Source organism: Toxorhynchites rutilus, chromosome 2, assembly GCF_029784135.1.
Source record: "Toxorhynchites rutilus septentrionalis strain SRP chromosome 2, ASM2978413v1, whole genome shotgun sequence".
Taxonomy (NCBI): Eukaryota; Metazoa; Arthropoda; class Insecta; order Diptera; family Culicidae; genus Toxorhynchites; species Toxorhynchites rutilus.
The window spans coordinates 321,196,304-321,212,735 of record NC_073745.1 but is presented as its reverse complement, the minus strand read 5'-3'; the positions used below and the strand labels follow the sequence as shown (position 1 = coordinate 321,212,735).

The window sequence follows — 16,432 nt, the reverse complement described above, 5'->3', positions numbered from 1 at the left end:
AGGAACCGAAGAGATAATAAATTGAAGCGATCTTTTAGTGGGAGTACATCTACAAAAACCTCGAGACTCATGGTATGCGTTGAGGGCATACATCCCAACGCGATACGGAGACAAAGATACTGAATTCGCTCGAGTTTAATGAGGTGTGTTTTGGCAGCTGATTGAAAACAGAAACTGCCATACTCCATCACTGAGAGAATAGTTGTTCGATACAACATTATAAGATCTTCGGGATGGGCTCCCCACCAGGTGCCGGTAATTGTACGGAGAAAGTTTATTCTTTGTTGGCATTTTTTACTCAGATACCTAATATGGGCCCTCCAAGTACATTTGGAGTCGAACTATACCCCAAGATACTTGAATGACATAGCATGAGTGATCGGTTTGCCCAAAAGTTGAAGCTTTGGTTTTGCTGGTTTATGCTTCCTAGAAAAAACCACCATCTCTGTTTTCTCCGTGGAGAATTCGATCCCTAGCCCAATGGCTCAGGTTGAAAAATTGTTCAAAGTATCTTTTAAGGGTTCTTGCAGGTCGGATTCTTTTGATCCTACGACAGACACCACTCCATCATCTGCAAGTTGTCTTAGGCTGCAATTTTGTGTAAGGCAATTGTCAATGTCGCTTACGTAGAAGTTGTACAAAAGGGGGCTTAAACATGAGCCCTGGGGGAGTCCCATGTAAGAGACCCGACATACTGCCGAATCTCCGTGAGAAAAGTTCAAATGTTTCTCACAAAGCAAGTTATATAACATATTATTCAATAGAGGCGGCAGACCCCGAGAGTGTAATTTGTCCGACAAAACCTCTATTGAAACAGAATCGAAGGCCCCCTTTATGTCCAAGAATACTGAAGCCATTTGTTTTTTTTCGGCGTAAGCCATTTGAATTTCTGAAGAAAGCAACGCAAGACAATCATTCGTCCCCTTGCCCCTGCGGAACCCATATTGTGTATCTGAGAGTAGGCCATTCGTTTCAACCCATCGATCAAGGCGAAACAAGATCATTTTCTCCAACAATTTCCGTATACAAGACAGCATTGCTATTGGGCGGTACGAATTGAAGTCGGACGCGGGTTTTCCGGGTTTTTGAATAGCTATAACTCGTACTTGTCTCCAATCATCTGGAACAATATTATGCTCCAGAAACCGATTGAATAAGTTCAACAAGCGATGTTTCGCCACATCAGGAAGATTTTTCAGCAAGTTGAACTTAATTCTATCCGATCCCGGAGCAGAATTGTTACATGAAAGGAGAGCAAGAGAGAATTCTACCATCGAAAACTCGGAATCAAGATCGCACCTATCTTGTGGTATATCTCGAATAATTCTTTGCACTGGAGCGGAATCGGGACAAACCTTTCGTGCAAAATTAAAATTCCATCGATGTGAATATTCCTCGCTTTCATTGGATGAAGAGCGATTTCTCATGTTTCGAGCCACTTTCCATAATTTTTTCATTGACGTTTCTCGTGATAAACCTCCCACGAAATTTCGCCAATAAGCACGTTTCTCCCATTGATCAAGTTTTTAAATTGATTTTCAAGGTCCAAATACGTTTGAAAATTCTCAATGGTTCCACGTTTCCGAAAAGCTTTAAATGCATTCGATTTATCTCCATAAAGCTTGGAACACTGGCCATCCCACCATGGATTGGGAGGCCTTCGACGAATAGTGGAACCTGGGATGGGTTTCGTTTAAGCGCGAACCGCGCTGTCATAGATCAAACGAGAAATGAAGTTATACTCCTCCAATGGAGGCAAACCATCTCTGGAATCGATGGCTAGAGCAATCGCGTCCGCATATTTTTTCCAGTCAATGTGTCTTGTGAGGTCGTATGCCATGTTTATTGATTCAGAAGAATTCAACCCATTGGTGATAGAAATTTTGATTGGCAAGTGGTCACTACCGTAGGGATCCTGGACTACATTCCACTTGCAATCTAACGATAGGGAATTCGAGCAAAGCGAGAGGTCAAGAGCACTTGGGTTAGCAGGAGGTTTAGGTACACGTGTGGTTTCCCCAGTGTTCAAAACGGTCATATTGAAGCTGTTACAAAGGTCATATATCAACGATGAACGATTATCGTCGTACGGTTCCCCCCAGGAATTTCGTCAATAAAATTACAAAAAAAATACAAAGTTCAAAATTACAAGTTCAATTTCAATTTCAGTCTTGATAAACTTGAAGTTAATACAACCATACCATCGAATTGATTGAGCATTTCAGTTAGTACAAATGAGACATTGCTTACATTTTTTTCAGCTTATTTGGTGAGCTGTTTTTGTTCGCTACATTTCTCGTTCATTATGTAAAACTCTCCATTGGCAGGTGATAGCGGTGTGTTGCATTGTTGCAAGTTCGGTAAAATTTCATAATAACCGTTCGAAAACAAACGCCGGTGCGATGATAACTTTTGTATCAGTTTTACGAGATAACGCAGCGCTTCGAATTGTTTTTTTTTTCGCAATTAAAAGACATGATACAACTGCTCGGTAAGGTACGAAGATGATAACCCCCGCCGAAGATTGTTTGAATGCACTTTTGCCTGCCTGTTCAATCGAAATCTTCGCTGAATGTTTGGAAGGAACAATGAAGGTTCAACCAATTCTCCAAATTGTCCGCGGATGAGCGCAAAAAAAAAAAGTGTTTCAGAACCGCTCGAGGGCAAACATCGAAACGGCGTGTTGCATTATCGGTTTTTGTTTCCCAAACTGACTGCCTACCGTGCCCTCCTTCCTTCCGGCTCCGAAGTAGTGGTGCCACGGTGCAACCTGTTCCTCCGCCACCAGAGCTGCTGCAATCCGGGTGAGAGCGCGCGCGAGGAAACAACCTTTCACGTGCTGCCGTTGCCGATGAGGGGGGTGCGCTAGTGTTGGTGAGTGGCTGAGAGTGAGTTCCGCCGCCCATCGGTCGAAGATTGCCGCAGCAGCAGGCCCGCTGTGAGTGCGCGCGGCAGTCGAGAGTATCACCGAGCCGCAGTGCCACTCGAACGCGTAGTCGTTGGTTCGTAGTCGCGGTGTTGAGTTCAGAGTCAGTCAGTCAGTATTGTCGAGCGTAATTGGTTGCGTTTTTTTACTGAATTATCACAACAATAATAATACTAGTAATACAACAGCACACAGCCGTCAGCTTTTTTTTTTCGGTAGCAGTCGCAACTGCAGAGCATTATTAGCAGCAGCAGTAGCAGCGAAATCAGGAAAAAAGCAGTGCAAGCACGATAGAGAGGCGATCCCGGGTTTAAACAGAGGAACCATACCCGAGTTTTTCACGACACACCGACGAAAATCAAGAAGAAATTTAAAAAAAATTTAAATAACGAAACGAAAAAGTTTTGCGAGATACAACATTTTGTCTATTTTACCGAATCTTTGCCCAAGCTTCAGAAGTAGTCAAAAGCTCAACTCGTGATTCCGAACGGCGTTCAGAGAGAGAGAGAGAAAGATCAAACGACGCAATCACAGCGAAGTGTGATAATTAGGAATTGTTTGGAGTGATCTAGATCGTGAAAGTGTTGCCAGCTGTTCGTTGGTGAAGAAAACAAGATTTGCACGCATCCGTGAATTTCACAAATCCGACCAAGCGAGCATGTTCGTGGCGGATTAAACAGGAAGAAATCGATTGTTTGGAACTATATACTAAAGCCGGCGAGACTCCCAGAGGTTCCGAGAATCCGCCAGCTGGAGCGTTTTAGTTTGCTGTTTTTTGTTGTTATTTCTCGTTGCGTGTCTCATTGACTGTGCGTTTCGCGAGTAGCAATTTTTGCGTAGGAGGTGTTGAGTTACGATCTTGCGAGGTGATAATTCCGGTTTAGTTTACTTTGATTTCTCTTGATTTGGATCCCTGCTCCAGTGACATCCAACAAGTGAAGACCAGTGCGACGAAAATCGTTGGGCCTCCTCATTAGACTCACTGCTCTGAAGTGTCATTCGACGTGACATTTGTAACACGGACTCAGGAGTGACTTGCTTCCGTGAAATTTTGTGACTATTTGTGCTACACTACACGGAAGGAAACTTTTTGTGTCGCGTGAAGCCAAAAAAAGCAAGCAAGTGTTTCAAGGGTTCTGCAATCGCACAGCGAAAAGTGATAACAGTTTGTACATCCATTGGGATCAGCACTTGGAAACGCAAAAAATAAGAACACAGAAAAAAGCGGAACCGCACGCGCTTCAGTAAAGTAGCAAAGAAAAATAATCGAGTTTAACGCGATATTTAGTCCGTTCGAAGAAGAAGAAAAGTGTACATATATTTCATATATGTACAAATTTGTGTGCTCTAGGAAATATATTTGCAATTAGTATCCCACACGGCGTTTCGCTAGTTTTCGCTCTCCCTCGCTCTTAAATTCGCGATAAATCGCAGTCGCCATCGCAGCCGCGTCGCCGCCCAGGGTCTTCCCCGTCCCGTCCCGCCCCGAGTGAGTGAGAAGAAGTGAGGCTGCTCCGCAGCAAAGAGCGCCGAAGAAGAAAGAAAAATACCGAAGAAAACATCAGTTCATAAAACACACCCAGCATCAGCATCAGCAGCAGCAACAGTAGCGGCAAAAAAAAAACAGGAAAATAGCTTTGTGAGAGCAGACCGCGAGCATCTCTTGCCTCTGCGCTTCGTCTTCATTCATTTCTTTCCTGTGGATCGTATCAACGAAAATTTGTTTTCATGATATCTGCTTGGATAAATCCCTATAATGAGAAGGTGCGTGATATAAGTTTGATTTTAAGTTACTATTAATGCTTTGGGGGATGTTCGAATGACGATTTCAGTTTTGATGCGAAAATAAATTGCACAAAAATTGGTTGCGTATCGACTTAACCCGGTTGAAATAAATCGAACAGAAACGAACGAAACAAGAGTAGCGATCGGTGATGTAATTTGCGTTTAAATTTAAACTGCGTGGTAAACAAATCACTCCGATAAACAGAGGGCAATTGCTGCTCGTTACCTGGGTTTGTGGTGTTCATTTGTTGCATTTCGGAATGAAAAATGTATTGGAAATTAGTTCGATTAACACTTATTTTGACTGCTTGGGAATTTTAAATAATCTAATGACTCTTATCAATGTATTGAGTAAATTTCATATATGACCAATTCGGCTCTATGTTTATTCATTATATTTCGATAACCATCACATGACAATAAACAAGTACATGGTAAATTGTGGATTTCGGTGTATACTTGATAGCTGCATTTCTGTTTATTTTATGTCTTGACCCATTCATTCAGGAAATGAATTTGAAATAGAATTTGTTATTGAAAAATCTAACCAACATAAATGAAGATTTTTCCGATATGGAACCGGAGACAACAAATTCTGAACCACCTTCTAAAGATAAAGCGGATTATAATCAAAGTGAAACATAAAAGTGACACTGAAGATAGCGAAGAATAGGTGATCGCCAATGATGAACATGAAAGTGTTCAGACTCTGATGAAACATAGAAAAACACCTTTCAGGGGACCGAGACAGCTACCGATGGTTTTTATTTATTTATTTATTGTGGAGAGTGGGTGCTCAGCACAAAATAGGCTATTCGCACCTTTTCTATGTGTTACAAAAATTTACAGTGATACATAAAGAAAAGAAGGAAAAAAAATATTATAATCCTAAAGTGCCCTAAACTACTCTAATTAAATTTGCCTCTTTCAAAAAACTGAATAGTTTCTTCACATTTAACTCAGAATCGCCTGAAATACTCTCATCATTTACAGAATGTTTTTCTCTTAGGTTTTCGTATTTTTTACACTGACTGTGCAATTCCAAATGAAATCGTCCAAAAAATGCAGATTTTAAAAACATGTATTTTTGATTCGAATGAAAGTTTGTATACCGTTTGAGTTGGTTTTCCACAGCAATTGGGATTTAACTATGAGTCGTACCGAAATAGTGTCTTAGAAAGAGTTATAGCGTATTGATGTCTAAACATGAAAAAAATATACAGTGAAAAAAAAATAGTACTCTTCTTTTATTTACAAAAAAAACTTTAATTTGCAATATCCAAAATGCATATTTTGATTTTTTTTTTATTTTTTCATATAAAATAGAAGTCATGTAGAAAATTTAAAAAATGGGTCCAATGGTAAAACTATTTTTGACGAACTTTGTGGAACATCTAATTTTTATGAATTTTCGAAGCTTCGAATTTTTGCATGTTAATAATCATTTTTAGCCAAAAATTATGATTTCTGATGTGATTCAAAACAAAAAAGCTCATTATAAATCTCCTTGCAAATTGTTGAATAGTTCAGGAAATCATAACGTTTGTGTTTGTACATTCCATGAAAATGTAAATCTTATGCTTCATAATCTCAAAAAATATTCCTTTAACATTGAATGCAAAGAATATATGGAAAAAATACTATATAACATATCAAATAGATCAAAATACTATTACCTTCGTGAATGTAATAATGCCCAACAATGAACGAGTTTGGAAACTGGTTTCTAGATGAGCTTCAGGAACGCGATTTAATTGAAATCACTTATGAACAATGGATTTCTACTGATCGATGCGATATAAAAACTCTTGTAAAACCGGTGGAAGAATTTGTATCGAATTTTTTCGATAAAATAAAAAAAATACTTACTCATGGTTACAATAAAACACAACAGTCCACATTTCTTAACTATATAAAAGCTAGTTTGCAAGAAAATGAGGTTGTTGTGATTTGCGATTTTTCCGACAATTATTCGTTTGGGCTCAAGATGAAGTTCAAAGTCATCACTGGAACAATGATCAAGCAAAAATCCATCCATTCGTTGTTTATTATAGAGATGAAGAAGGTTGTCTGGCAAATTCAAGCTTTGTCCTTATATCTGAAGTTTTAAGTCATGACACAATAGCTGTGCAAGTATTTATTTCTAATTGGTAACATTTTTGAAACAACAAATGCAGGTAAAAAGAATAAAATTCATGTCGGATAGTGCTGCATCCCAGTATAAAAATAGGAAAAAATTTGCGTGTTTATGTCAGTTTAAATCGAAATACGACATTGATGCTGAATGGCATTTTTTGTTTTGCAACATCACACGGCAAAGGACCTTGTGATGCAATTGGTGGTACATTAAAACGGATGGCAACAAAAGATAGTTTGGCTAGGCAGCATGAACATCCGATTACGAGTGCAAAAACGTTATTTGACTGGGCTAGCAAGCGAAAAAAAGACTATCTTACAAAATTGTCATTTTCATATATGTCACAAGAAGAATATGATCAGGGTGTGGAAAAGTTGAGTAGCATGTATGATAACACCAAACAAATTCCAGGTACCCAAAAGTATCATTCTTTTGTACCTGTATCCGAGAATGAAGTAGCAGCAAAGTTGTACTCTAACGACAATGCAGCAAGTTATCATAATGTGTATAGAAATATAAGAAAATAATGAAAAAAATTAATTATATACAACAAAACTGTTAGTTGATAAAAATAAATATTGATAAAAAATAAATGTTAAAAATTCTAGTATTATTATTAGTATCTCTTACACTCCGATAAATATAGGAATTATTTGACCAAATTGTTGAGAATTATATTGTTTAATATCGCTACGTTTTATATTAACCCACATGTGTTCAAATGATTTTCATCGGTATAACACGACAAACATATTAAAAGGGAAAATTTACTGTTAAAAAGACAATAAATTAGGAATATGTTTCAAAATATCTCGAGAATGGCTACATTTAGAACGAGATTTATAATGAGCTTTTTTGTTTTAAATCACATCAGGAATCATAATTTGTGGCTATAAATGATTGTTAACATACAAAAATTCGAAGTTTCGAAAATTCATAAAAATTCGATGTTCCACAAAGTTCGTCAAAAATAGTTTTACTATCTTGGACCCATTTTTTAAATTTTCTACATGACTTCTATTTTAAATGAAAAATTAATTTTTTTTTTAAAATATGTGTTTTGGATATTGCAAATTGAACTTTAATTTTGTAAATAAAAAAAGAGTACTAATTTTTTTTCTCAGTGTATATTTTTTTCATATTTGGACATCAATACTCTATAACTCTTTCTAAGACACTATTTCGGTACGACTCATAGTGTTTGAGATATTAGGCTGTCAAAAAGGCCTGCGGTATTTTTTTTGAATTTTCATTTGTTCATAAAATTAGTTACAATCATCTGTTTTAAGTCAAATATGCGCCGTTTTGTTCGATGACTTGTTCCCAACGAGATGCCAACTTCATAATACCCCTGTTATTGAAGCTCGCTTCCTTATTGGCAAAAATCTCAGATAGCCAATTTTCACAGGCCTCTTTTGTGGCTAACTTCAGACTACCTAGCTCGTTCGCCATGGACAAAAACAGGTGGTAGTCACTTGGTGCAAGGTCCGGACTATACGGCGGATGCAAAAGAACCTCCCATCCGAGCTCCCGGAGCTTCTGGCGCGTCACCAAAGAAGTGTGTGGCCTGGCGTTGTCCTGATGGAAGACAATGCGGCCTCTGTTTATCAAAGATGGCCTCTTCTTCATGAGTGCTACCTTCAAGCGGTCCAGTTGTTGACAGTACAGGTCCGAATCGAGCGTTTAGCCATAGGGAAGCAGCTCATAATAGATTATTCCTTGACAATCCCACCAAACACACAGCAGAACCTTCCTGGCCGTTAATGAGGGCTTGGCCACCGTCTGAGCCGCTTCAGCGGGCTTCGACCACGACCGTTTGCGCTTCACATTGTCGTAAGTGACCCACTTTTCATCGCCAGTCACCATCCGCTGCAGAAACGGGTCGATTTTGTTGCGATTCAGCAGCGATTCACATGTGTCGATACGGTCGAAGATGTATTTTTGCGTCAACGTGTGTGGAACCCATACATCGAGCTTCTTTGTGAATCCAAGCTTCTTCAAATGGTTAATAACGGTTTGATGACTTATCCCCAGCTCTTGGCCGATGCTACGGCCGCTACTATGCCGGTCTTTCTCGGCTAATTCAGCGATTTTGTCGATATTTTCGACGACCGGCCTTCCGGAGCGTGGCGCATCTTCGACGACCTCTACACCAGAACGAAAACGTTGAAACCATCGTTGTGCGGTTGAAATGGAAACTCTATCGGGTCCATAAACTGCACAAATTTTATTGGCAGCTTGAGATGCATTTTTGCCTTCGTCATAGTAGTACTGTAAAATATGTCGGATTTTCTCTTTATTTTGCTCCATATTTGCGACACTATAACTCACGAACGACTTAACCAAACAAAACAATGTCAAGGACTATATTATAGCGTGTGCAAAAATACCTTTCCAACAAGCTATAGTATGACTCGATACAATGCATACAACTAGAACTACGCGCTTACAACGACACCTCGCGGAAATACCGCAGGACTTTTTTGACAGTCTAATATAAATTATCAAAGATTTCTCCTACTAAAATCGATACGCCCTTTTCAAAAGTTACGCTTGAGTCAAAAAAAATCCCAATTGCTGTGGAAAACTCATATTTCCTTCAACCCAAACCGGAGTACAAACTTTCATTCGAATCAAAAATACTCATACTCAATACTCATTTCATTTGGAATTGCTCTATTTACTAATAACTTGTCATTACACATTAGTAATTTTTCGCAATGCAGTCATTTTGATTGCTTTTGGGCAATCTACGTATATACTAAGTTTAAGTCTGTCTAGTGTAAAATAAGGCAGTAGAGTTCACATTTTCTGAATTGGAATGTATGATTTATTTAATACCAGTAGAGGAAAACACATTTCGACATATCAATTATGTGGAGGGCAGTGTTGCCACATTTAAATCTATACCAGAGGGGTCAAAAATCTTTCTCATCTGTACTTTTTTTTTCCAAAAATCTGTACCATCGAAAATATTCGTTGTAAAGAAAAATGATTAATTAGCATTAAAAAATACTCATTTATTTACTACGAGAGTCATTCAAAAAATAAGTTTCAGTGCCTCAGAAATAGCGGAAAAATAAAGTTAGGACAAAAAGCAAGGTGATTTTCGTAATCTATTTTCTATTTTTCTACATACTCGCCGTAACGTTCGAGGCATTTTTCATAGCGTGGAACGAGTTTTTCTATTCCGAGCGCGAAGTGCGTAGCGTCCAACTTTTTGAAGCACGATGTAACTGCGTCACGAATTTCTTCAGTGTTTTCGAATCATTGACCGCCGAACGCCTGTTTCATCACCGGGAATAAGTGATAGTCGCTAGGGGCGAGGACGTTACAAGACAAGACATCGAAGCGCCGAAAAGGCGAGCGAACCGTCAATTCTTTTAGGCATCCAACATTGTCCACCAACTCTGCACATGCTCGTTTTTGAAATTGTGATTTCCTTACGGAGAAATTTTATCTTTAGGCTGCAGAATTAATTCTCCACATCTTGTACATTCCCATTGCAGAATCCTGGAAATGCTTCTAACAGAACGTTAATGCTAGGCAAATTGGAAAAGTTTGTGGGAATGTAAGAAACTTCACAAATGGAAAAAATCTGTACCTATCTGAAAGACATGGCACTTTGTAAACAATTGAATATTGCCGAGAAAATTGCACAATTCATGTATCTTTTCCACCTTATGTAACAAATCGCTTACAACCGCTGAATGTTTCAGTTATGGGCCCTTTCAAGCAAAAGCTCTCGTTTTCCCAGAACGATTTGCTACTTCACCATCCTGGAAAAACTATTTCTATACACGACCTTTCAGGTATAGTTGCATCGGCTTCTAATGCTTTTTTCAATCTAAGTAATATCCTTGCTGGATTTAAAATGAAAGGTTGCTATTCATTCTCAAGAAAGGTTTCTTCGGACAAGGATTTTGAATGCTCAAATGATTTCACCTACTGGAGGTAGCAACTGACTCATCGGGTAATACAACACAATGCAGCAAAACATTGCGTCTACAGCACAGATAGATTTTACTTTGGCAACTTTGTCCCCGGAAAATGTTGAACCTTTTCCAAAAACTTCACCGCGGAAAACCACCACTCGAAAACGGAAGAAAGCTAAATCACGAATTATTACTGACTCTCATAGCAAGCAGTTTCCTTTCAGTCAAATGCTGATAAACAGTAAAATGCAGAATATGCTGGAAATAAGAGGAAACGGAAGTAATTGTTAATATACATAAAATTTTACTTATTTTTTTCGTTGTCCGAAACTGCCCCACACATGGGACACATGCGGACAAAAAGGCAATTTTCAAAAATTCGAATAAACCATTCGTAATCGCAGATGAATTCAGAATTTTTTTGAAGTTTACAAAAAATATTAAAAATCAAGAAAAAAAAGAGGTTTGAATGTGCCCCCTCTCCCCTACACTGAGCATGGATTGTGCAAGTCCTGAGAATGCATTCCGCAGCAAGTGATTTGGGCACAGGGTAGCAGAGCACACTTTGCCCGGCTCTATTTGTGGAGCACAGATTGCTCGAACCAATATGTCTCATATATAAGTTAAGATCCCTACATTCAGACTCACCGCCTGGTATACAACCTATACTGCTTTGCCAGGTGGGTAGACGTAGACCATGAACAATAAACGGGTAAATAAGTAATGTTTCTTGCCGGATATAAAAATGAGGGACTAAATAAATCAGTTCTAGTCTAGAGCTCAAACTTCTGACATGTTTTTATTTAGCACATAATCTTAAGTCCTTTTTTTTATTAATCCGTTTGTTTCTACAAGCTCAGCTACATAGGTTTAGAGGAGCCACGCTCTTAACTATATTTTCAGTAGAAAATATTAACATGTTTGCTTAATTCTATGGTTAATAAGATAGGAAACCGATTACTCGCGGTCGACTCGAGTTTAGAAGGGTGACATATTTTCGTTAACCCTAAGTCCTTAACTTATATACTATTTCAAAACGTTTTATTAGACAATGCTTATGATTGTCCATTGTCCAAATTTTAAAATATTTTAAAAATATATAATTTCACGTATTGCAATCGTAGCAATGCATTGATGCAAGCATTTCTTTAACCTATCAAGTCATGGTCCATTGAAATTAGCTCTGGTATGAGTTTTATAATTCATGACACAACAGCTAGGATAGGTTAACAACTACGCAAAAATATTTCTGGGTAACTAAGCTACGAAGAGAAACTATGCAAAATTTAGCTTAACTGTGTCATTAATGTTGTTCTGACCCTTGAATCACACACAAACTAAACCTTCTAACGTCGGGGTTTTATTGAGTATTAATTACAGAAAGACAGAAACAAAAGTAACCTTCCGTAACTGCCCAAATGTAGCCACATTTTGGATTGAAAGGTCACTCTGTGACCCTCATCGCATCTGATATCGTTACCATGTAGAAACATAGGCGAACCGGAAATCCCAAAAAGGTTAGACCATATCAATCAAAGTTCATCCACAAACCCCGGAAAATCTCAAACACTATGGCAGTAACTGGAATTAGGCACGAAAACCACACTGATAGGCTACCCAAATATACAAGAGTTTGGAAGGAAACCCGCAGAAACAATTCGGCATATTGTATACGACATTCACTAGCATAACTATCATCTGCGGCTATGCGGTTGCGTGAGCGTTCGGCGCGATAATTTCCCCCCTAAGAAAGCTTCATCACTGCCGCTAATAAGCAAGTGGTCCGCCGGTTTCGTAACGCATCTAATACGTGATTTCGCTTTTCGCGCAACAGCCAACCAAAGCGCGTCTGTCATCATTCTGAACACGTAGCAGAACAAAGGCTTGTTTTGGAAAGGTAAACACAAAAGGTACAACACCTTCCGGATAATTACACGCAAGCGCAATTCTGCGTCGCAAAACAACGAAACAGAACACATGCCGTGGGCGAAGTTTACTGTTCATGCAAATCCTCCACTGTCTGTCGGGTGTTCGTCCATGGTCAAGTGAAAAACAAACGCTCATCCAAACGTCACGCGCTGAGGAGAGGCGAAAAAAACCCCCCCTCAATATTATGCTGCGCCAAGATACGCACACTCGAACACAAACTGTCCATTCGCTGTTCCGCATAAGCTTTCGGTTCCTGCTGTAACAATTATTGGATTTTTCAGTGCGACGCGACGGGGGGCTATCGCATCGTCTCTCATCTGACGTTCGAGACGTTTTCATTTTCATTCCCTGCCGAAGGCGCCATCCCACACCACCAACATTGGTAGGAGGCATTTGTTGCGTGCTGCTGAAGATATTTTCCAGTGGCTTTTGTTGTTTGACAGATGAAATCAACGAACAGCTGATGATTGGAAGAAAACGCACTTTTGCAATTTTTTAAGCGAAATTATCGCCTCGGACAAACGAAATCCGCTATCGCAAGAAATGTTTCGCTATATTTTACACTGCCCTCTGCCTGCTGTCGTGCTGTTGACCACCGCCGCGCCCGCCATCGCTTCGGGGGGAGGCTCTCCGTTCGTTCGTTCGTTCGAATTCAATGGCTGACTGAGCACACGAATTTCAGCAATGTCTGCCTCTTCCCTTGTAGTAGTTGTATTGCGTTTTATGTTTTTCTTCTGTTTTTGTTGTTGTTGTTGCCGCTTCTAGCTTATTTATTCGCTTCTTCTGCTAATGCAATTGCGAAAGCATTCGGAGCTCCATGTATGTGGAAAATCGCTGCTGAACCGTGGAAGTGAAGAGGGAAAAAAACTATGGATGGGTTATACCTATGATATAACCGCAAGGTTGACGTAGGACTGCCGTTGGCTTAGTAATCATTTGTATTTTTTCAATTAACAATAATCGCACTTCGAATGCTCTTCATTGGGTACGATACCGCCGCTGCGCAGAGCTGTTGATTAAATTATTGATTAAACTAGTGAATGAATGAAACAATTTACGAATTCAATTGCAAACAAATCCCAATTTAGGTCAATTCATGCATTATGGTAGTGGTTATCGCAGGAAATAGTTATCAACATTTTGCCTAATCATCAAACGGTATGCGTAGAAGTTATCGATTCCCGTTCTGGCCGGGGTTTTTCGTCAGAGAAATTTCCTTCGACTTGCACTGTGGTCACGCGTATTCTAGAGCTTGCCCCTCGGAATGCATTCAAGGCGTGTTATTTGGCTTATGAAATCTCAACTAAGTATTAATAAATGACGCTAGTTGATGCATACGTTGAGACGGCAAAAGTTCCACAGGGAACGTTAACGCCATTCAAGAAGAAGCGTAGAAGTTAAGTGAGCTGGCGACATGAAGGAGCATGCAGTCTTGAATAACCGAGCCAAAGCGTTGCATTTGTACCCGATTTTGTAGATCGTGTTAGCAAAACGCATTCCGGAGTGTAAAAAATGCATGGGGGTATATGTGTTGGGAAAACACATTCCGGTTTACAAAAACTCAAGCGAGTACAAAAGTATTCGCAGCTTGCATCTCATTTGCAATGCCAATTTCCCCCGGCTCCATGGTTTTGAAGTCTGTGTTAGGGAAATATTCAAATTTGCAAAAGCGCAAACGAGTACAAAAGTACCAGCAGCTTGCATCTATTTTGCAATACCGATTTTCCCAGGCTACATGGATTTGAAGTCTGTGTTAGGAAAAATTCCGATTTGGAAAAGCGCAAACGAGTAGGAAAGTATCCGCTGATTGCGTCTACTTTGCAATGCCAGTTTCCCCTGGCTCCATGGTTTTGAAGTTAGGGAAATATTCCGATTTGCAGGAACGCAAACGAGTACAAAGTGCTCCCTTGGCTGAGTGGTTAGCGTCATAACTAACATGCCGGGTGTTCAGGTTCGATTCCCGTTGTGGTCGGGGTAATTTTTCGTCAAAGAAATTTCCTCCGACTTGCACTGTGATCACGCGTATTCTAGAGCTTGCCACTCAGAATGCATTCAAGGCGTGTTATTTGGCATAGAAATCTGAACTAAGTACTAATAAAAATGACGCAAGCAATACTACGTTGAGACGGCGAAGTTCCTCTAGGAACGTTAGTGCCATTGAAGAAGAAGAAGAAACGAGTACAAAAGTACCCGCTGCTTGTATCTATTTTGAAATGCCGATTTCCCTTAGCCCCATGGTTTTAAAGTCTGTGTTACGGAAACATTCAAACTTACAAAAGTGCAAACGAGTACAAAGGTACCAGCAGCCTGCATCTATTTTGCAATGCCGATTTCTCCTGGCTCCATGGTTTTGATGTCTGTGTTAGGGAAACATCCATTCCTTCCTGCGATGATACCTTAATCGTTGTTTAATTATAACAGAGTGGATTTCCGAGCGGCGCTCGCTTATATACCGATTGGTGATTTCAATAGCCTGTTTAGGAAGCAATTTTAAGGCTATTGAAACAAGTTTTTGGATCAAAAAGTAACAATTATATAACGCGTAGACATTTTATCTTTCAAATGAAGTGTTTATCATACCATTTCGTTCGTTCGATTTTACACCCCGGTATAGAAATGAAAGACGTAGTCCTACGTCAAAACCAAGAAGAATTGAGCCCTCAATCAGCGGAGAGGGGGGGACTATGCTAACATATGTTTGTCTAATCAATCTATGTGTTGTGTTGTTGCTGTGGCAGCGACGAAACATTCCTCTGCCACGGTGGGAGAGGAGGACACAGCAACACCAATAATGTCGCGTAGAATGTGAAGAATAAGAACCGTGACACGGTCTCCCACTCGGTTGCCCTGATTGAAACGTCATCGATCGATCGATGTGGGTGCAAATGACGATGCAAAGTGGAAGCAGCTGACAGCTTTTTTCGCTTCTTGTTGGGCTTTGCCCTACGAGAATAACGATTTGTCAGCTGATATGTATGTCGGGAACTCAGTGGGAAAGCTAGTAGAAATTTGGCTAGCTAGCATGTGGTGTCACAATCCAGTGCAATACAATTAATGTAATTCCAGGACCATCATCTAGCACTAGCAACCGTTCCTTAATAATATTCCTTCCAATAAAATGTGGGACCATTGGAATCGATTCGTGGATACAAAATATGAATGAAGACAGTGGAGAAGACTGAAGAATCTTTGCAGATGTGGAAGGTAGGAATATTTTCGAATATTATCAAAGAGGAATCAGATGAGACCGAAAGAAAACGATTTATACTAAAATGCTGTCATTTGTAGGTGACATGAAATATCGAAAATAAATAAAATACTGCAGAGAGACAAGTTTTCTCTCATATATTCCTCAGATTTATATTTTTTGACGTAGGATTACGTCTTTCGGGAATATATTGGGGTACAAATTGGAAATCGTAAATCGAGCATATCGTGAAAATTGTCCAAATTCAAACGCTTATTGCTCAGTCATTTCATGATGGATTGATGAAATTTTTGCGTCAATCGATTTTGGCACTCCATAACAATTTTTATATTGAAGAAAATAATATATGTCAAAAATCTAACAATTGAACAATTGAAAAATTCCAACCCCTATCCTAACGGAAATACCCACTTCTGATTGGTCGAAATTGACGACACATGCGGCGGGTCCCTAACAGAGACATCAAAACCTAGCGGCACGGGGGAAATCGGCATTGCAAATACATTAAAGTA

General features: G+C 39.5%; 1 protein-coding gene across 2 annotated transcripts in view; it reads left to right on the top strand.

Moving 5' to 3' along the window:
* The first annotated feature begins 2,969 nt into the window (after positions 1-2,969).
* The window catches only part of LOC129765055 (terminal nucleotidyltransferase 5C), a 365,409-nt gene continuing 351,946 nt past the window's right edge, over positions 2,970-16,432 (top strand). For both annotated transcript variants that reach the window (XR_008741344.1, XM_055764886.1), the window contains exon 1: positions 2,970-4,690. Coding sequence is in view for 1 of the 2 variants with exons in the window: in XM_055764886.1 (XP_055620861.1) it covers positions 4,655-4,690 (36 nt within the window). In the remaining variant the exon portion in view is untranslated. The remainder of the gene's footprint in view (positions 4,691-16,432) is intronic.